This window comes from Dioszegia hungarica (genome assembly GCF_025882075.1).
Source record: "Dioszegia hungarica strain PDD-24b-2 chromosome Unknown MKK02contig_16, whole genome shotgun sequence".
NCBI classification, from domain to species: domain Eukaryota; kingdom Fungi; phylum Basidiomycota; class Tremellomycetes; order Tremellales; family Bulleribasidiaceae; genus Dioszegia; species Dioszegia hungarica.
This window is the reverse complement of record NW_026515773.1, coordinates 751268-771017: the sequence shown is the minus strand read 5'-3', so window position 1 is coordinate 771017 and position 19750 is coordinate 751268. Positions and strand designations below refer to the sequence as shown.

The following is a 19750-nucleotide window of genomic DNA, read 5'->3' as shown; positions in this document are numbered from 1 at the left end:
AGTAGGATCAGTCAAATTTGTCGGAATCTAAGATTTGTAGTGATGTTGTGCCTGTTATATGTCCCGCTCAAACTCGTCCAGGAGCTTTCCTACCCTAATCCTTTCTCGCTCATCGAACATCCCCCCTACACCCCTTTTGACCAGCTGCACCATCTCCCTCTTCTTCAATCCAAAATGCTGCCCGACCAGCGCATACTCGTCCGACACCCACGCCCCAAAGACGCCCACATCGTCAGTCCCGATACTCATACCCCCTTGTTGGGCATACCACCAGCCAAAATGATGTCCGCCTGGATCCTTCGATGCGTCCGGCAACATCCCAGCGAGGATGTTACAAGTCAAGAGGAGCTCGACGGGGATGTTGCGGTCGAGGATGGTCTGGCGGATGTTTGGGGGGACGTGAATGACATGACCGAGGCGGGAGGGATGATAACCGAGTAGTTGGGTCAGTTCGGCGTCGGATGCGCGGGGCACCTCGGCAAAGTGAAGGGAGATGGGTAGGTTGGAGGTGTGTGCGAGGTCAAAAGCGGCTTGATAGTCCGGCAGGGGTCCGTGCGGGTCGCCCGAGAGGTCTACGCCAACGACGGGTAGGCCTTCCGCTCGCAGCCTTAAAGCGAGCTGGACGATCTCGGTGGCTTGATGAGGGGAGTGCTTGGACCGGTCGATTGACAGTATGAGGCGCGCCTTCAGAGCGTGCTCCGAGGCGTTCCAGGCGGTCATCACGTCCAGCACGACCCGTACAGCGTCCTCGGCAGACAAAGTCTCCGTCATTCGCCGAGGCGTAGTGCGTATTTCGAGGTAGACGACTCCATCGTTGGCGAAGTCTTCGAGTACGCCTTTAGTGGTATATGCGAGGGACTCGGTCGAAGAGATGAGGTGGTAGATGTAGGTGTTGAAGTGGGAAAAGAAGCTGCTACTTCAGCCCTGCCTTGACAACCGAAGCACTTGCCAACTATTCTCACTCCTTGATGCTCTGTCCTCTATCGCTCTTCGCATACCATACCTCAGGAGGTTCAAGGCCCTGGCCGAAACTTGGATCTGCCACTATGCGCTGGTTCCAGACCTCCTGCAGGCGCTGCGGCGTGACAGAGCCGGACAGGTGCGCGTGGAGCTACCGGTCTCGTCAGCCAAGTCACGGGAGATCAGCCGTTAGTAGCGAGACGCTGTCTCGACTCACTTCGATCTTGGGAAGGGCACGACAGAAGTTCAGACTTGGCTGTGCCGATTCACCCATCTTCAGGCAAGGGCAGAGTATGTCAAGACGCAACAGTGGTGCTGGGCCGAGGTTTGGCTCCACATTCCTCGGAGGAAATTGAGCTTCGCACAGATATCAGATACGCGCACAGACCTCTGCGTTGCCTCTGCGCTCTATCATGCTGGACCTTATAATGGACTACGGGGCGCCCCGCAATGTGTTAAATGAAGGCCGAGAGTATAAGGGTACACTCCAAACCGTCTCAACGAGATGCATACTACTTCTGATCTGAGCACAACCCGCCACGCCCGGCAAGCTCACACCGAGTTGGAATTATCCGCGCAAGAGAACGGTCTACGGGGTTAAGCTCAGCGCATAAATCTGAGCGCTAAACGACTTACGATGTGGTATTCCCGCTCTTCAGACTGTCGTTGATCGTAACACATGCTGCGTACGTCCCGGCCACCATGATGTAGAAGCCGGCGGCAATCATCAAGCTGTTGAGAACGACGAGGACTTTCCATCTTGTGGTGCGTTCGGCATCTTTGTAAAGCCAGATCCACATGTACCCTTCCAGGATACTACAACATCAGCTAGAGTCTCGCGATCCCGAAGATTGGACTCACATGCAAATGAAAGTGCCGAGTAAGGCACCGATCAAACTGAGCAAATCGCCGAAGAACGGGATGGCCTCTGCGATGATGAAGCTGATGGCGCAATTTCCAATCACGCAGCAGAGCCAGATCGTCCAGTGTTGCCATGTGGGAGTGGAGAGGTGCTTGCTACCGCGGAGGATGCGGACAAAGATGCCTTTCGCCGCTGAGGGATCAGCGTGGATCTGCAAATTGGACTCACGGAGATGGGTGTAGATGATGCAGCCGACAAGCAGTCCGGGGATGGCGATTCCGTAGCATACTCGCTTCATGAGAGGCCCTGCAGATCCAAGAGCGGGGGATGCAATGTATTGTCCGACGTAATGATAAACGACACAGCCGATGATCTGACCAGTCAGCGCCTGGACAATCGAGACCACTCACCAAGTAGACAGCAGTGACGAAAGCCTGGCATGTGACGACACTCTTGGTGTAGTCTCGCTGGTGCTTCATCTCGCCGACCACACTGACAAAAGTCGGCCCGCCTGCGTAAGCGAAGACGACAGTGTTACTGCCAGGTCAGCCAAAATTCGGGCGGGACAGGGCTGAGATAACCTACACGGCGTTCATAGCCTGGACGAAAGAGGTCTGACTGAAGGCGTTGACTTCCTTGGACCATGGTCCCGTCTGCGGAGCACTGGCCGGTCGGTCTTGTACCCCAACGGACACGGCCAGAGTAATGACCGCTGCGATGATGGATACGAGACCGACCCAACCGACCCAGGATATCCGGTCCAGTGTCCGGAGCGAGGACACCAGTGCGGTGGCTACGGCAGCGACAACGACGAATACCACGGTACATGTTCCGTGCAGCGAGACGGCGTTCAGACTGGTCTGATCAATAATGTCTCGATGTGCTGAGAACAGAACACTCACGCTGTTGCTACTCCCACGAAACCAGCCCCCGCGATGGCAGTCATTTCGAGCTGCTCATCAGCATGACCACTTCTTCTCATCAAGCAAGGATATACCCTACCCAGTAGAAGAAGAAGACGACCTCGCGTCCGATTGGTCCTGCCATGTGGTAACCAACACTGATATGTCAGCCTGAGCCCGATTGGGACGCGGCGTGAAACTCACTCTGCCAGCGTGTAGACATCTGGATGTCTCCGCTTGAACACCCCAATAATGTAGTCTGCCCCTGCGCATGGGTCAGCTCTGGCTCAATACCTTCAGGATACTGGATGTACATGTTGTAATGACAGCTATGACAAGCTGATGAATAAGCGCGAGTCGCAATGAAGAGCTAGGAACTCACGATGATTATGATTCCTGGTACCAGTCCGACATTGTCCATCACTAGCGGCAAGCCCAGTATACCCAGCCCGATCTGTACTCAGCTTGCATTCATGCGCTTCGGCTGGGCCTGACTCACTTGAGATTTGATCATAATGATGGCCGCGCGTACCCATGACAAGCTCTTATAATTTGGGCTGTTCCCATCCAGCTTGCCCCAGACGGCATCCACCTCCTCCGCACCCTCGTTCGATGCTGGCCGGGACGCAGCATTCGTAGTATCCCCCTTCTTGTCGTGCAGGTTCCTAGGCGAAGGGGGGCCATTTATCGTTGGCGAGGGTGAAGACTCCATCCTGAACGAGATGTACAAAAGGCAGATGAGTGTCCGGAGCGACTAGTTTTCGACGGCCAGCACTTTTTTGGGCAGAGACAGATGTGAGACAAGATAAGACCTGGACGCGAGAGTTAGAGATAGAGATGTAACGCAGAGAAAGGCATAGATACGCCTCGACCCTCTCCCCCTTAGATACCCCACTACCCCTCGCGTTTAGACTGCCTGGGCCCCATGGTCGACGGCACTGCCGCCCATACTTTGGTCCAGTGAAGGATTTACCTCCACCTTTGACGTGTGTCGATGCTGTCATCGGCTCCGCTAGATCTCCGCGGCCGGAGCTTAAATCTAACTCCGACTCCACGTGTCGGTGCCACTGCCGCAAAAGGCTTTGGTCGGGGGCAGTCGCAAGTGTTCCCGAAGCCTGGAGAAAGCAATCACATACGCGAGACAAAGGTATACTCTACAGCCACATCTAGGCATCAATCAAATTCTCCTCCTTCTTCTCCGCCTTCTCGGCTGGCTTCTGTGCCTTGCCTTTCCGAGCGTAGAACTCGTTCAGGATCTTGGGGTTGATACGGTTCAAAGACTCTGCGATCGCGTCAGCTAGTCATTCAACATTGTATAGACCCCACATACCCTTGGGGAAGATCCGGAGCAGGTCCCAGGCGATATCGAGCGAGTCAAAGATACTCCTCTGTTCGAAAGAGCCCTGGTTGACAAACTCAAGCTCAAAGCGGGTGAGGAATTCGAGGGCGAGCTTGTCCTCCGCGCTCAGGGCTTCTTCACCGACAACACTCATCATCGAGGCGGCGTCTCGGCCCATGGCGTACTTGGCATACTGAGTTTGTCAGCTTCGGTGCCTCAAGAATGAGGGCTGATAGTCAGCTCACCAGCTGGTTGGACACGTCACCGTGATCCTTCCGTGTCAGTCCCTCTCCGATAGCACTGTACGTCAGCAAATTCCTTTATATCGGTAGGGAATCCGCATACCTCTTCATCAGCCGGGACAAACTGGGCAACACGTTGATAGGGGGCATGACGCCCTTGTTGTTGAGTTGACGGTCAATGAAGATTTGTCCCCTGTACCAGTCAGCTGCTTCCTTACTTGCTGTCCTGTCGGGCAGACTGACTCTGTGATGTAGCCGGTCAAATCAGCTAGATAAGTCAGTAGCCATTCATACAATAGGGACGTCAGGACGAGATGATCAGCTCACGGATAGGGTGGGTGATATCGTCCTGTCTTGTCAGCATAACCGCACAGTCAACCCGAGAGGTAAACGTACATTTGGCATGGTCAAGATTGGAATCTGCTTTGTCAGCGCTCATCCCTGAACAGCAACGGATCTACACACCTGGGTAATCGATCCTGGCTTCCCCTCTACACGTCCGGCTCGCTCGTAAAGAGTTGCCAAATCGGTGTACAAGTAACTAGGCAGGTCAGCTGAAATGCCGTTCGAACGGCGCGCAGCTTACCCTGGGTAACCACGACGACCGGGCACTTCCTCTCGCGCCGCTGAGACTTCACGCAAAGCGTCGCTGATTCCATTAGCGTCATGTCTGTCATCAAGATGGGGGGACTTACGCGTATGAACTCATATCAGTGATGACGACCAGAACCTGCTTGCCGAGGGTGTACGCCATGTATTCGGCGGCAGTCAAAGCGAGACGGGGTGTAATGATACGTTCGATGCTACATGATCAGCTTCGCACGCAGGCGGGGACGCAGGAGCCAGCTTACGTAGGGTCTGAAGCCAAGTTGATGAACAGGGTGGCATTGGCGATAGCGCCAGACTCCTGGAATTCCTGCAGAGTCAGCTTGGCTCGAGGAAGGGGTCGATAGTTGACTGACCCGCATGAAGAATCGAGCAGTCTCCTGGTTGACACCCAAAGCAGCGAAAATCAGGTAGAACTCTTCCTTCTCACCGCCCTCTTGTCCTGGCTGTTCGACCAGGCCGGCCTGTCGACAAATTTGGGCTGCGATCTAAATAATCAGCTGCTAGATCACCAATGGATCTTAGATACCGAGCTCACCTCGTTGTGGGGCAGACCGGCAGCACTGAAGATTGGAATCTTCTGCCCTCGGGCGATAGAGTTCATCACGTCGATGGTGGAGATACCTTGAACGTCAGCTGAGAATCTGGGCCTAGGTCATGCTAACTGACCTGTCTGGACCATCTGAGTAGGATATGACCGGGAGTAAGGGTTGCTGCGAGGTCAGTCGAATGTTGACTTTGCCTGAAGACCAGCACATACATGGGCATGCCCTGGATGTCAAGGAACTCAGTGCAGAAGACAGGGGGACTACATGATCAGCAGAGTCCCACAATTGCTATCTGATTGGGCTCACCCCTTGTCAATCGGCTTTCCAGAACCATTGAAGACACGACCTGGATGATCAGCGGAGGCCAAAGATGTAACGAGCAGGGACGTACCAGCAATTTCCGGAGAGACTCCGAGCGTCATTGGCGAGCCAGAGAAGGTGATCTTGGTGTCTTTGGTGTCGACACCGGTAGTTCCCTCGAAGACCTGCAGACATCAGTCTAGCCCCCAGGTCCTCCATCACAGACGTGTAATCACCTGTACGACGGCCTTGTCACCCTAGATAGTCAGCTTTGTCCACGCCAAGCCCGAGCGCCAATTCAGAGTTCTTCCTCAAAGATGCACTCACTGATACTTCCAGAACTTGACCAGTCCGGACCTCTCCGTTTGGCAGCTGGATGCTGACGATCTCGTTGTACTGCGCCATGGAGACGTGGTCGAGGATGACCAGCGGACTGCGGGCATTCAGCTATCGGGTCCACGTTCGACCTTTCCTCCCCTTTCCTCGTTCACCCCACCATGCGCAGGGTCACTTCTGTTGACGTGTGACTTTTCGCATCTCTGTTCTCTCCACCTCTCTCGCGTCCGGACTAAGAGGACATACCCGTTTACAGCAGCCACTAAATATCATCAGCGGCCGTTCCTCCTTTCATCCCATTCCGCCGAACCTTCTCACTCACCCGTCTGGTAAGACTTGCGCGGCTCGGCCGTGACGGCCTGAACGTGAATCTCCGCCATCTCCTTGTCGGTCATGCTCTTGGAGTCGGTCATCGTGAGGATGCGTTGTCTGGGTGGGAGTAAGAGTGTGAAGATGGTGCGTCAATGGGTTGCAGAGCTTGGTTCAGCCAAATGACGCTCGTCGTCAGGCACAACCGGGACCTTATTCGATCCCCCACTTACTGACCCAGCCAGCCCTGCAGATGGAGCAGATTCAAATGCGAGGGCTGCTGCTATATAGGGCCGACTCGAGAGCAGGCATGCATAGGAATATACAAGCGACTACAGGGTGACTGCCTCATCTACAGCGAGTAATATATCCGGGTCCTTGCCATCTGTCAGCGAGAGTTTGAGCTTCCGAACCAGCGACTCCTCCGGCCCCGCCTGGCTGTCCACCTGCTTCAAGAGCGTGACCATGTTCGCCTTCACCTCCCTGCTCGACACTTCCTGCCCCTCTCCCGGCGCCACGATCTCGCAAACTCTCTGCAGATGCGCAGTGAGCCCAGTGCGTATTGACGAACCTGGTCGTTAGCACCTCTCAGCCTGCAAACTCACTTGTCTCGGCCGAACCGAAGGTGACCGATATTGCAAGCGCAATGATGGACTCGTTCGCTAGCATGGGATATGGGCCGCTCTCCTTGAACATGTCGAGGAGGGCCGATAGGATCCGTGGATCCTCGAACTCGGGGACCACGTTCTTCTCGGCTGCTCCGGCGGAGGTGACGGACCGGATGGCGTTGACAAAGACCCGGGTGGCTTCGAAACGGATGGCAGGATCGTCTGCACGTTTGTACAGGCCAAGTATCTGATCTATGGCCTTGGGGTGCTCTGCCAACATAACAGAATTTGACACTACATGTCAGCGGAATCCATGATCTCATCTGAGACGAGCTCACCATTCCCTCTGCACAGATTCTTGACAATCCCCACTGCGCCACCCTGCACAGACCCCAATAGATCCCTCTCCTCAGTCCATACACCCAGCTCGACGAGCTTATCCAAAAGGTCCGTCCCGCCGAGAACCACCTTATTCGCCTCCGGAATGGAGAGATTGCGGATGAGGCCAATGATGGAGTGTAAGACTTGGGCGGTTATGCCGGGTTGTAGGATGTGGCGAATCGACGGTAAGAGAGATTCTTCTCCCTGGAGGAGTGCTGTTGCGCTGGCGTCTTCCCGGACGCGGTTACCGAAGGACAGGAGGGCGCAGCAGAGGAGATCATCCCGAGCGCTGGAGTTGAGCCAGAGGCGCATCCTAGACCAAAAGATGGCGTCGGTGGCTGGTATGGAGGAGCTGAGACCGACGAGGACGTTGATGACGTTGCCTTTAACCTTGGCGAAGGCCTTCTCGCCGGCCGCGGTCGCAGCCTCCCCTTCTACCGCCTCGTCTTCGTCATCCTCATCGACTTGATCACCCCGGGGCTGAGCGCATTCCACGAAGTCGAGGAGGGTCGACAATGGTACAGTAGACTCCGACGAGCTGGATCGCAGGTATGGCTCCGCGCTGACGGTCTCGGCGCCACACCAAGCGTCCAGTATGTCGGCCGCGGAGGACAACACCGCGATAGCAGGGGGTGTCCTTGTCTCATCCTGATGGGTGATGAAGGGAAGTATGATACCAGGGATGAGGTTGTCGTTCGGATTGTCTACCGTCAGCTCCAGCCGACCCTTGACGCACCTTCTAGAACATGCAGAAGTATTGCCCATGTCCAGCCCAAGACCTGCTCCCCGTCGTCCTCGGCTACTGCCCTCCCTAGCAGCTTGGCCGATACTTTCAGCACCGCTCGACTGTGCTCCTCCCGAGCGAGCTCCTTAACGGCCCGTTCTGTAGATCAGCTTAGAATACGCCAGCTAAAAAAAGAGACATACCATGCCCCTCCACGACCAAGTTCAACAAGCTAACCGTCAGTGCCTTGACGGCCGCCAGTGATTGGTCAATATCGGCACAGCACTGGGCTAGGATCTGGCAGCAGCTGTCGATGTAGCCTGAGTCGACTAGTCCATCCCGCCCGGGGTCATTGTTTGCGGCCAAGTTGGCTGCGACTCGACCGGCTTGCTCGATGAGAGCGAGGGGCGAAGCACATCCATGGCTTTTGGCAGCTTTGAGGACTGTAGTGAGCTGTCGAGGAAGGGCGGATGAAGTGAGAGCGCTGCGTGTCTCGCCTGAAAGTCAGCACGACAGGTCGTTTAGAATGCGAACCTACTTGACCGCAGCTGGACAGCGAGCTCGCTGAGAATTCCTGATGCTCCTTGGTGTGGTGATACCTCTTCTGTGCTGATGTTGAGCCCTTCCAGCTTCTCTACCAAGGCTAAGGCCTCGCTTGAGTTGGACATCTCGCTGATAGAGTCAAGTCATAGATGGTGGGCATCTGGGTGTCTGGTCCAAGCTTAACTCCACATTCCTTGCAGCGGTGATCGCCGAATAACTTCTCAACGCGCCTGTGGCCAACTTGGCCTCAACGTTCCTTCGCTCACCTTCTTTCTACCTTTAATCATCAGCGAGCAGCCAATGCTTGCACACGATCATGAAGGTCAAACCATCTAGAAAGACATACGCCAAACCCTCAGAAGATGTCGTCAAGTACGTCGACGAAATCGCAAAGGCGACAGACGATCAGCTCGTCGGACTTTTGGCGAGCTTGGACGTCTGGCGCTTCGCTCGTGGCGACCTTCACGCCTGGATACCTGCCCTCGACCGGTTCGATACCACGCTAGAGGTCATCGTGAAGAACTATGAACTCGACAGACCTCAACTCAATCCCTTCACCCCCCTGGATCAACGGCTCCTGCTCGAAGTCCTTCGGGTCTACCGCCTCTTGCTGGAAAATTGTACCAGCAGGAAATTGTTCGCCTCCTACGATGTAAGCACAAGTCAGAACATGGCTGACGGAAGCGATGCTTTGACCTTCTCTGCACCACCGATCTCGCCGTACTCCAAGCAACCCTCTTTGTCCTCCTCCGTCCTGCTCAGCAATACCTCTCCGACACCCCAATGGACGCAAGTCTAAAGATCAGACTTCGCCACCGTCTACTATCCCTCTCGCGCGGATGGGACAAGCTCAAGACACACGGGTGGGACGTGGTGTCTCTGGCGTCCAAGGAGGACTTTGAGTCTCCCGGGGACCCTGTCACCATTTCATTCTACCCCAAGAACGCCGCTAGCTCTTCCAAGGGCGATGCGTCGGTGACGATGGACCTCTCGGGTCTGTCTCAGCATATGTATGCGGACGAACTGGCGGAAAAAGCAAGGGATAGCGGGATGCCAGTGGAGGAGCACTTTTCGGCCTCTATCGCGCTTCGGATATCGTTCATGCAGGACCGGACGGAGAGGAGGGGGCTTCTCGCCGCTCGGCTCATGGCCATGGCTGCCTTTGGTGAGTTGATGTGACGACCATTGCTAACTCCAGTCTGCCTGACCCGAGAAGAAGCCGTCAACAATACCCTCTGCCTATACGAGCCGGACGTCGTTGCGGAAATCAGCGAACTCCTCCTCCCCTCCCGCGATGTCAGCGATCCGGTCCGCTGCAGTGCCCTCCTCGCCCTTGACGGTTTCGCTCACCACAAGACCCGTCTCGTCGAGGTCCTCACCTCACTCAACATCAGCGCAAACTACGGAGTCTTCATCACCCTCCTTCGCTCCATTGCCAAGAATGAGCACTCGCTGGATCTTGCTGACGCAATGTTGGGGTTCCTCGGGTTCCTCATCAGCAGTCCGGCGCACAATGCCGTCCTCGTCGGTGCAGGGGGACTCACCACCCTCCTGGACTTCCTCAATATCGAGGATGACAAGCGGGTCAACTATATTCCTCGGGTTTGCGGGATCATCGACAATATCGTCCTCACAAACCAGCAGGCGCTATCCACCTTCACCGGGATCGACGGTGTAAATACCATCGTTTCACGGATCAAGGCGGAGATTGATCGGCCGATCGAGATGCCGGTCCAGAAACGGGTGCTGGTCTCGGAAGACTGCATGGTCAGCTGGGTGATGGCGCCGCTCAAGGCGCTGTTGCGCACGGTGCAGCGCCTGATGCAGGCGTCAGGCGGGACGGACGGATTGCGGAATTTGGTGGACGGGGATCTGCCCAAGGCAATCAAGCGGATCTTTGAGGAGCATGCCAAGTACGGCCCGAGAGCCTACTCGATCGCCATCAACGTCATGGCCACCTTCATCAACAACGAGCCCACCTCATTGAGCATCCTCCAGGAGCTCAAACTCCCCCAGACTCTTTACGAGCAGCTCGAAAAATCTATTCCCACCTCCACCGACGTCCTCAATTCGGTCCCCAACGCCATCAGCGCCATCTGCCTGAACGCAAGCGGTCTCACCCTTACAACGGAGCACTCGGGGATCATCGTCAAGCTCGTCAACTCGTGCGTCGCGCCGGCGGCCACCGATCACGTCTCACAGCAGACCGGCGGAGCGCTAGAGGAATTGGCACGGCATCAGCCGCCTTTGCGGGATGTGATCGTCAAGGCGGCGCTGGACCTGCTCCTGGCGACCCTGAAGGAAGGACAGGACTTCCAGATCCCAGAGGACAAGCAGCATCTCTACATGCTGGACAAACTCCCTAAGGATGGCAAGATCCCCAAAGAGGCGCCATCCAACCCGGCTCTCGAGAAACTCAGCAAAGTCATCCAATTCTTTGAGGGATTCCTCCGAAACGCGATGATCTGCAAGGAGCTCGTCAATGATAACAACATCCTCGAGCTGTTTCTATCGGTCTCGAGCCTCCCGTGTGTACCGACTCGGTGGGGAACGACCGATGCGGCTCACCACCTATCGCATGTCTTCCGCATCATAGGCGAGCATGATCACCTCGCCCTCGCCGAGCATGTCATGGATGGAGTCGACGCGGGGCTCAAGGCTTCAGATCAGCTCTTTGCGCCGGAATCCCACCATATATGGATGGCGTTCCACAAGGGCGAGGCGACACCGGAACAGCTGCAATCCTTCAAGCAGCTCCGGTCGGCCGTCATTCGCCTGACCTACCTCGGCGAGTCGTTCACAGGTCAATCCTTCTCCCATGCTCGTACCGCCACGTCCCTCGCCAAGATCCTTCGCAAAGCGCCAACATTCGTTCGGAATCTCGGCTACCTGCACCGAGCGGCGGTCCGCGTCCACGCCATCCTGCGTGAGGATGGCCCGATCAACGAGGTGGACTTGGTGGAAGCGGACAAGGAGAATGGCAAGGAGAGCGGAGCCAAGTTTATGGCGACACGGATATTTGCCGTTTCGGACATGTTCTTCAGGGGTGAGCCAAGGTTGACGACATAGCTGACAATCAGCCTCTATTCGACTCCTCTTTGTCAAGCGCAACCCGGATGGCAGTCATGCCCATGAAGCCCGGAAGCTCTCTGACCTCATCGCGGATGTCCTCGTTGCCGATGTCGACGTACAAGACTACCAGCTGGTAGAGGGGAAGGAAACGGCGATCCGGACTTTTGCTCTTGGCTCTGCGGTGTCTCTTCTGTTTGATGGTAAGTCTAGCAAATGGACGGAGCTGACCTCAGAACGCGGATACGAGGGCTACTTCAATACCATCCTCTTGGTCGCTTTCGTCAAGAAGGGCGGGCTGAAAGCAATGGAGAAGCTCTGCCGGGACCTCCTGCAGGGCATCACGACCGGTACGGAAACGCGGAACGGAATCGACAGCAACCTCCTCGTCGTCACCATTCTATCCGGCTTTGTCAACCCCCGGTCCATCATCGAATCGCCTCAAAGCGCATCCCTCCAAGCTTCCACCCATGTCCCGCTATTCTCCCCCAGCGAGCTCCTCGTCCGTATCCGGGCCAAGCTCTTCCCGGTCATCCGCGAGGTATGGAACGCAGAATGGCTGCTTTCTGCCAAGCAGGAAACTGTCAAGCTCGCCATCAAGGCGTTCTTATCCGTCATCGAAGCCAAGGCGGAGACGGACATGGCCGCGCCAGTACCCCTCCAAGTACCAGCGGCGGCTATACCCGTCCCTCGCGTCCGCCCCGCCGCAACTCCCGCTCTCGTCGACCAGCTCGTCGACATGGGCTTCGGTCGAGGTGCTGCTGTCTCTGCCTTGATGCGTGCGCACAACAATATCGCAGCAGCTGCGGAGCTCATCCTCAGCGCTCCGCACATCTACGCCGATATGCCCGAGCCTGCTGCACCGGCCGCAGCTGCCGCGCCCGCCGCTGCGGATGCCGCTCCTGCTCAACCAGAGGCTGAGGGGTCGGCCGCCCAGTCTCCAGCTGCCGAGGTGGACGACCCGATGGGAGCCGCCCCAGCGGCCAAAGACGACGTCGCTGCTCTCAGAGCCACACTGGACTCGGAGAGGCAGGCGAGTAAGGAGGGAATCGCGATGCGGGGAATGAGCATCATGGATCACTCGGAAGACCTGATCTTCCAACTGCTCCCCGCCTTCCCCGCCGGCCAGGACGGAGTCCGCTTTGTTCTGGACCGACTGGAAGAGGTCTCGAAGGACGACGAAAGCTCTAAAGCACTCTCTGCTCGGCTTCGACTCGGCGTCATCACTCTCAACACCTTCAGCGCGGAGGTCACTCCTCAGCTCCAAAGCCGAGCTCAGGACGCCATGGGCTCGATCAAAATCAACTCCGGTTCAGCCCGCCCAGCCTGGACGGCCGGCTATCTCCTCTTTGGCGAGACCCTACTTCGGCTTTCGTCCACCATCAAGGAGGCCAAGCTCGGCGGAGACGGTACGGCGGCGATTGTCTCGGAGAATGACTTTGTCGAGCTCCGGGAGACCCTCTTCACGCTCAGCATTTCGCTGGTCGAGGACCCGGAGAGCTCTCGTCCAGACTTGCTGGCCGCTATGCGCATGCTCGTAATCCTCTCCAGGAAGGACGCCGGTATCATCCAGAAACTCCCGGTCATCCTCGCTGCTTTTGCCAAGCCGTCGGCCCGGCTGCGGGACTGCCACCCGCTCCTCGCCCTCATCATACGGCACGCCTTTGAGGACACCGCTACGCTCACGGCTGTCATTCGTCGGGAGATCCAAGCGTGGACCTCGCCAGCCCGAAACAAGGTCACGGACATCACCCACTTTGTTCGACAGCTTCGGCAATCAGCCTTCCGGGCACCAGACATCTTTGCCAGCTTGGTCGAGGCGGAGTGTACCCTTGTAGATCCCACTCCCCTTACGTCGGTCTACCATATCCGGAGCAAAAACGCCGATAAGCCTGCCGAGGCTTCCGACCCGTTCAAAGACAAGCCGACCAACGAGTCGGGTAAGGCGGTCTTTGAGACCTTGCTTTCCGAGCTCAACAAGGCGGTCGCTATCGTCCGGGCCGGGGAGGGAGAGCAAAAGGACAAGGAGAGTACGCTCAACTATGTCGGCCTCCTCGTTTCCCTCATCACCGAGGTGCTGGGGTCGTACGTCCCAGCCAAGCAATCCTTTTTGACTGTCCTTCGATCGACCGGCGAAAAGTCCAAAGGGATCAGCGGACTCCTCGCGGACCTCGTCGGCGACATCTCGCTCAAGGACACTGGGGATGCCGTACGCACGCCGGAGTCCGAGACGCGCGTAACCCTCTCCCGGTGGGGCTCGTCTATGGTCATCGCACTCTGCTCGGACATTGCCACTACCCACGACATCAAGGATCTTCCGGAAGATCTCATCTCGGTCCGCAAGCAGGTTCTCGATGCCATCTCCAAGGCTATCAAGGAGAGCGGCAGCATCGCCGACCTTGACGCTCGGTACGGTCGACTCCACGCTCTCGGTGAGCTCACCTACCGACTGCTCGTGTCCCGCCCGGCGGTCGCAGCCAAGCAGGACGAGTCCGGCACACACATCGCCAAGACCATGATTGAGAAGAACTTTGTCGGGACTCTCACTACCGCTGCGGGCGAGGTGGATCTCAACTTCCCAGAAGTCAAGGGAGTCCTTGGCTCGCTCCTCAAGGCACTGGAGTACCTGTCCAAGATGTCCATCAAGTGGAGCAAGTCGGATAAGCGCAAGGTGGAGCAGCGGAATGAAGAGGGCACAGATACCGAGTCTGAAGAGTCTGGTATGGACTATGATGAGGAGGAAGAAGAGGCGCCGGATCTTTACCGCAATTCTGCGCTTGGAAGGTGAGTCTAATGTTATAGCTATGGGCTACAGCTGATGATAGACTGAACGGTGGCGTGGAAGAGGAAGAGGACGGGGACGACGATGAGGAGGACGAAGATATGGTATGTCTTTTTGCCACGTGCGGCTTCGGCTGACGGTGTAGTATGGGGACGAAGGGATGGACGACATGGACGATGGTACTGGGAGCCAACCCTTGACGGACGAAGATGACGATGATGAGGACGAAGATATGGGCGAGGGGGAGGATGACTGGGTATGTCCGTCCTATCATGACAAGGCGAAGCTGACGTATAGTCTGACGAAGACGAAGAAGATGAGCTCGAATCGATGGGCGGAGACGCGCCTATCTTTGAGGCGGGCGCCATCATGGCTGGAGGCGATCCGGAGAATCCCGACGACCAGTGGGACGTCGACGATCAAGCCGATAACGAGGACTTGCTCACCGATGAGGAGGGCGAGGGGCCATTCCCGGAAGATGAAATGTATGACGAAGAAGGCGAGGAGATTATGGATGACGAGGAGGGGTAAGTCATGGTCTCTGGCAGAGCTGACATCAGGTATGACGACTTTGATCTCATGGACAATTACCCCGAAGAGGCGGACGTCTGGGGGGACGCCCCGCCAGAGCCGATGGGACCTTGGGGCTGGGAACAGCCTGGAGCAGCCCGAGGTGGCTCTCGACCAGGTCGCAGCGAGGAGGACGTTATGTCTGCCTTGTACGGCGGTCCGCCTCGGCCAGCGCCTTCGGCTGCGATCGCGGCTCATCCGCTCGTCGCACCACCTGCAGCACCCGCTGCGTCTCGGCGTCTTCCGCGCGGTCTCGGCGGCGCTATCGGTCTCGATGCGTTGCTCCGGCACATCCAAAGCAGCGGAGCAACGGAGGCCATGGCAGCTATCGACTCAATCACCAACCAGCACCGCTACTCCGGCGGCGAGCCGGTCCGGATCGACCTCACCCAGGAACCAGACGGGGCTATCAACCTTCGGATCGGTCCTCGGAATTACCGCGTACCAGCTGCTGGTGCGCCACGCGTCGAGACGGAAGTTTCGTCCGAGTTTATCCCCCGGCCTACCACCCAAAGGTGGCAGGAAGAATACTCCATCATCCCCGGCCGAGATCTGTCAGCTAGTCTAGTGATTCACCTCATCAACCGTATGATGCCCGAGGCGAGGCGTATCGCGGCGGAAGAAGCGGCAAAGCAGGAGAAGGAGAACGAGGAGGCCGAAAAGGTCCGGCAAGCGGAGGAGAAGGAGCGATTGGAGAAGGCGACCAGGGAAGAAGCTGAGGCGGAGGCGAAGCGACAAGCCGAGGCGAAGAAGTTGGCGGAAGATTTGGCTGCGGCCGCGGCGGTTGCTCTCCCACAGTCTCGTCCTGCGACTGTGCCCCCCCTTCTGTCGGACGATATCGAGATGGGGTCAGCCGAGGCTGGTCCGTCAGGCTCGACCGCAGAGGTGGCCGCACCCGCCGCTCCCGTTGCTTCCTCTGAAGCGGGACCATCATCAGCTGCCGGACCGTCCGATGCGATGGTTATTGACGGCGAAGCACCTGCGGCGGAAGCAGCGCCCGCGGAGAGCCTGGCTCGAACCGTCATCCAGGTCCACGGCCGGGACATCGACATCACGGACACCGGTATCGATCTCGAGTTCCTCCAAGCTCTTCCGGATGACATGCGCGCCGAAGTCATCGACCAGCACATGCGGGAGCAAGCTCGGCACCAACGCCCCGCTGCAAGTGCTGCTGCGCCCAACGCCCCCGCTGCGTCCTCGCAGATCAATCACGAGTTCCTGCAGGCTCTCCCGCCTAGTATCCGGGCGGAGGTGCTCATGCAAGAAGCGGTCGAGAATGCTCGGCGGAATCGTCCTGCTCCCGCTGCTGCCCCAGCTGCAGCGCCGGCGGCAGCTGCCAATCCGCCCCCGATCCCCGATCTTTTGGGCATGGCCGGCTTCGATGCCGGGCTGCTTGCCGGCTTTGACGAGCTGCTCATGCAGGGATTGGCTGGCTTGCCAGCTGGTCTCGGCGGACCGCGTCTAGGCGGCCATCGACCGCCAGCCATTGGCCGTCTTGGCGGGCCGGCGCAAGGCGTGCCGGATGATGCACCGGTACCTTCCAAACGGCCTCATCGGGAATCACTCCAACTACTCGACAAGAACGGGATCGCCGCGCTCGTCCGGCTCCTCTTCTTCCCCGAAGCTTTCCGCAAGGCGAATCTCTTCCGCATTCTCGTCAATCTCTGCGAGAACTCGACCACCCGGGCGGACCTGCTCAACCTTCTCATCTCGGTGGTTCAGGATGGGTCGGGCGACCTCCCTGCTGTAGATCGGAGCTTCCAGCAAATGTCGCTTCGCGGTGTCGCCACGCCCAAGATGACGCCCAAGGTCAAGGCACCGGAGACCCCCGGCCCCATTGCGCTCCCCATCTTTGCGCATCTTCAACCGGAAAATATCCCCACCTTCATCGCGCAACGGTGCTTCGAGGCGTTGACGTACATTGTCAGCGCGAACCAGCAGGCCGTGACCTACTTCCTCACGGAGCATGAGCAGGCGATCGGACTGCGCAAAGCCCCGTCCAGGAAAGGCAAGGGCAAGGAGAAGCTCCTTCCGCAGACCAAATACCCGATCGTCATCCTGTTGGGTCTGCTTGACCGGCCGGTCTTGCTCAAGACCAACACGATGATGGAGTACATTACTCAGCTATTGTCGGCCATCACGCGGCCGTTGACGGCGCTCAAGCAGGACAAGAAGGAAGAGGAGAAGGCGGAGGAAGTAATGGAGACGGACGCGCCAGCGGCTGCCTCTGCAACGGTCGCTACACCCGCTGCAGCCGCGCCCGAGACACCCGCTGTCGCTGCTGCTGTCCCAGCTCCTGACACTGCCGGTCCATCCACCGCCCCCGTCGTCGCTTCGCCCACCACCCTCACAAAACCCCCTATTATTCCCGCCAACATACTCCGGCTCGTCGTCAACTGCATGACCACCGGGGAATGCTCGAGCCGGACTTTCGGGCACAGCCTGATGCTCATGCAGAACCTCTGCTACGTACCGGACGGCAAGGAGATCATCGTCCAGGAGATCCGCGCCAAGTGCAAGGAGCTCGGCCAGCATATCCAGGCTGGCTTGCTAGACCTCGCAGCGGAGCTCGAGACGGCCTCGGAAACCGGCAAGACCGATATGGTCAGCAAATTTTCGGCGGCGTCATCCCACCAGGCCCAACTCCTTCGTCTGCTCAAAACGGTAGACTTTTTGCACACGCACAAGGCGGCCGACGTTGACGTGGCGGCCGAGACGTTGTCGGAGAATGAGCAAAAGGTGGCGGATATCTTTGCGTCGTTCCAGTTTGAGGGGATGTGGGAGCGGTTGGGGACGTGTCTCAAGGTGGTCGAAAAGACGGAGAGCACCGGGTCGGTCGCGGTCGTCTTGTTGCCGCTCATTGAGGCGTTGATGGTCATCTGCAAATACCGACCCAAACGCGCCGGCCGATCACCGTCCGTCCCACTCCCAGGGACTATCGAGCCCAATGACCTCTTTGTGGCATTCACCACGGCCCATCGGAAAGTCCTCAATGCGATCGTCCGGAACCACCCATCCCTCCTCTCCGGCTCATTCTCGCTCCTCGTCCGCAACTCGCGAGTCCTCGAATTTGACAACAAGCGGAATTGGTTCTTCCAAAAGCTCAAGCGGAAGAAGGACCACCACGCTGGAAGTGCCCTACACCTCAACATCCGGAGGCAATATGTCTTTGAAGACAGTTTCCACGCGCTACAGAGGCGGACAGGGGATGAGATCAAGTATGGGAAACTCAACATCAAGTTTTACCATGAGGACGGTGTGGATGCGGGTGGTGTGACGAGGGAATGGTACTCTGTGCTCGCGAGGCAGATCTTTGATCCCAACTTTGGTAAGTCTTGCCCTTACAATGGTGGAACCAACTAATCCGTAGCCCTCTTTGAGCCTTGTGCTGCGGACGCGCAGACCTACCAACCCAACAAGGCCTCGGCGGTCAACGGCGAACATCTCGCCTACTTCAAATTCGTCGGCCGAGTCATCGGTAAATCCATCTACGACGGCCGTCTCCTCGACGCCTACTTTAGCCGAGCATTCTACAAGCAGATCCTCGGCCGGGACGTCGATATCCGCGACCTGGAGTCTATCGACCCAGAGTACCACAAATCCCTCACGTGGATGCTGGAGAATGATATCACGGGCGTCATCGAGTCGGAGTTTACGATTGAGGATGACCAGTTTGGGGAGAAGAAGATTGTCGAGTTGAAGGAAGGGGGAGCCAAGATTCCGGTCACGGAGGAGAACAAGGCGGAGTACGTCAGGCTGCAGGTGTCGTACCGCCTTGACAACTCTATCAAGGAGCAAAACAAGGCGTTCCTCGAAGGCTTCTACGAGTAGGTTTGGCGGCTCCAGACAAGGGGATGTGGCTGACAGGTAGTGTGATCCCTCGACACCTTATCGAGATCTTCGAGCCGGACCAGCTCGAGCTACTCATTTCGGGTATCACCACGGTGGACGTCGACGAGCTCAAGAATGCCACGCAGATGAGCGGATGGAAATCGACCGATCCGGAGATCGCTTGGTTCTGGCGCGCACTACGGTCATTCTCGCAAGAAGAACGCTCGCGCTTCTTGATGTTTGTCACGTCGTCCTCGCGGGTTCCGCTCGGAGGGTTCACGCAGCTCCAGGGGGCGTCGGGGATCCAGCCATTCCAGATTCAAAAGGTGAGTCATGAGATCCACGATCAAGGAAGGCTCGAGCTGATAGGTTTAGCTTTACGCCAAGGATGGAAGTCTACCCCAAGCGAGTACATGCTTCAACCTCCTCCTTTTGCCGAAATACGAGTCGTATGAGCATCTCAAGGATAGGTTGATGTTTGCCGTGACGGAGACGGGCGGGTTCGGGAAGGCGTAGGCGTAGGTTAAGGTTAAGGGAAGAGCAGGGGGAGGGGGGAATTCAGGGATGACAGAGGTCAGAAGTAGATAGGGAGGTGTGGTAGTCAGTGCATACGAGTATGATTTGCATATATGTATCGTGATAGTGATAGCGAGGGTGTCAGGTATTGGTGAAGGACCGGTCCCTCAGCTGGACAATTGCCTACCGGGAGGCTTGGACTGGTTCATATGGCTGGAACCAAATACAACCGGCGAACTTTGCTCCGCATTCCGCACCAACTTGACCATCCTTTGGCCAACCTACAATCCACCTTGTCACTTGCCGAACTCGTCCTACATTC

At 57.3% G+C, this 19750-nt stretch overlaps 5 protein-coding genes across 5 annotated transcripts; 1 reads left to right on the top strand and 4 right to left on the bottom strand.

Moving 5' to 3' along the window:
- Positions 1-54: 54 nt before the first annotated feature.
- Positions 55-912, bottom strand: MKK02DRAFT_17109 (uncharacterized protein; the record flags this gene model as incomplete). The annotated part of the gene is made up of 1 exon (XM_053085736.1): positions 55-912. A coding segment is annotated over one exon (858 nt), but the record flags the coding sequence as incomplete, so codon positions are not given.
- Positions 913-1512: 600 nt separating this feature from the next.
- Positions 1513-3436, bottom strand: MKK02DRAFT_34591 (transmembrane amino acid transporter protein-domain-containing protein; the record flags this gene model as incomplete). Its single annotated transcript, XM_053088974.1, has 12 exons — positions 1513-1549; positions 1597-1776; positions 1822-2014; positions 2051-2195; positions 2233-2359; positions 2408-2677; positions 2725-2774; positions 2825-2882; positions 2929-2989; positions 3039-3063; positions 3107-3178; positions 3224-3436. The coding sequence occupies 12 exons, from the start codon at positions 3434-3436 to the stop codon at positions 1513-1515; spliced, it is 1431 nt and encodes a 476-aa protein (XP_052943499.1).
- Positions 3437-3890: 454 nt separating this feature from the next.
- MKK02DRAFT_38378 (vacuolar ATP synthase) lies at positions 3891-6508 on the bottom strand (the record flags this gene model as incomplete). Its single annotated transcript, XM_053090073.1, has 21 exons — positions 3891-4006; positions 4055-4256; positions 4309-4363; positions 4427-4498; positions 4549-4573; positions 4633-4654; positions 4702-4725; positions 4771-4846; positions 4892-4954; positions 5001-5108; positions 5157-5221; positions 5268-5399; positions 5450-5535; positions 5581-5624; positions 5672-5719; positions 5766-5805; positions 5851-5944; positions 5996-6016; positions 6087-6192; positions 6342-6357; positions 6418-6508. 21 exons carry the CDS (start codon positions 6506-6508, stop codon positions 3891-3893), a joined length of 1506 nt encoding a protein of 501 aa, XP_052943498.1.
- A 228-nt stretch (positions 6509-6736) lies between these two features.
- MKK02DRAFT_38377 (uncharacterized protein) lies at positions 6737-8785 on the bottom strand (the record flags this gene model as incomplete). The annotated part of the gene is made up of 6 exons (XM_053090072.1): positions 6737-6975; positions 7010-7306; positions 7351-8097; positions 8130-8276; positions 8321-8614; positions 8656-8785. 6 exons carry the CDS (start codon positions 8783-8785, stop codon positions 6737-6739), a joined length of 1854 nt encoding a protein of 617 aa, XP_052943497.1.
- Positions 8786-8976: 191 nt separating this feature from the next.
- MKK02DRAFT_38376 (uncharacterized protein) lies at positions 8977-19428 on the top strand (the record flags this gene model as incomplete). The annotated part of the gene is made up of 12 exons (XM_053090071.1): positions 8977-9312; positions 9345-9825; positions 9859-11706; positions 11741-11932; positions 11966-14513; positions 14555-14615; positions 14657-14767; positions 14809-15038; positions 15072-18409; positions 18452-18908; positions 18953-19238; positions 19288-19428. The coding sequence occupies 12 exons, from the start codon at positions 8977-8979 to the stop codon at positions 19426-19428; spliced, it is 10029 nt and encodes a 3342-aa protein (XP_052943496.1).
- Positions 19429-19750: the final 322 nt, after the last annotated feature.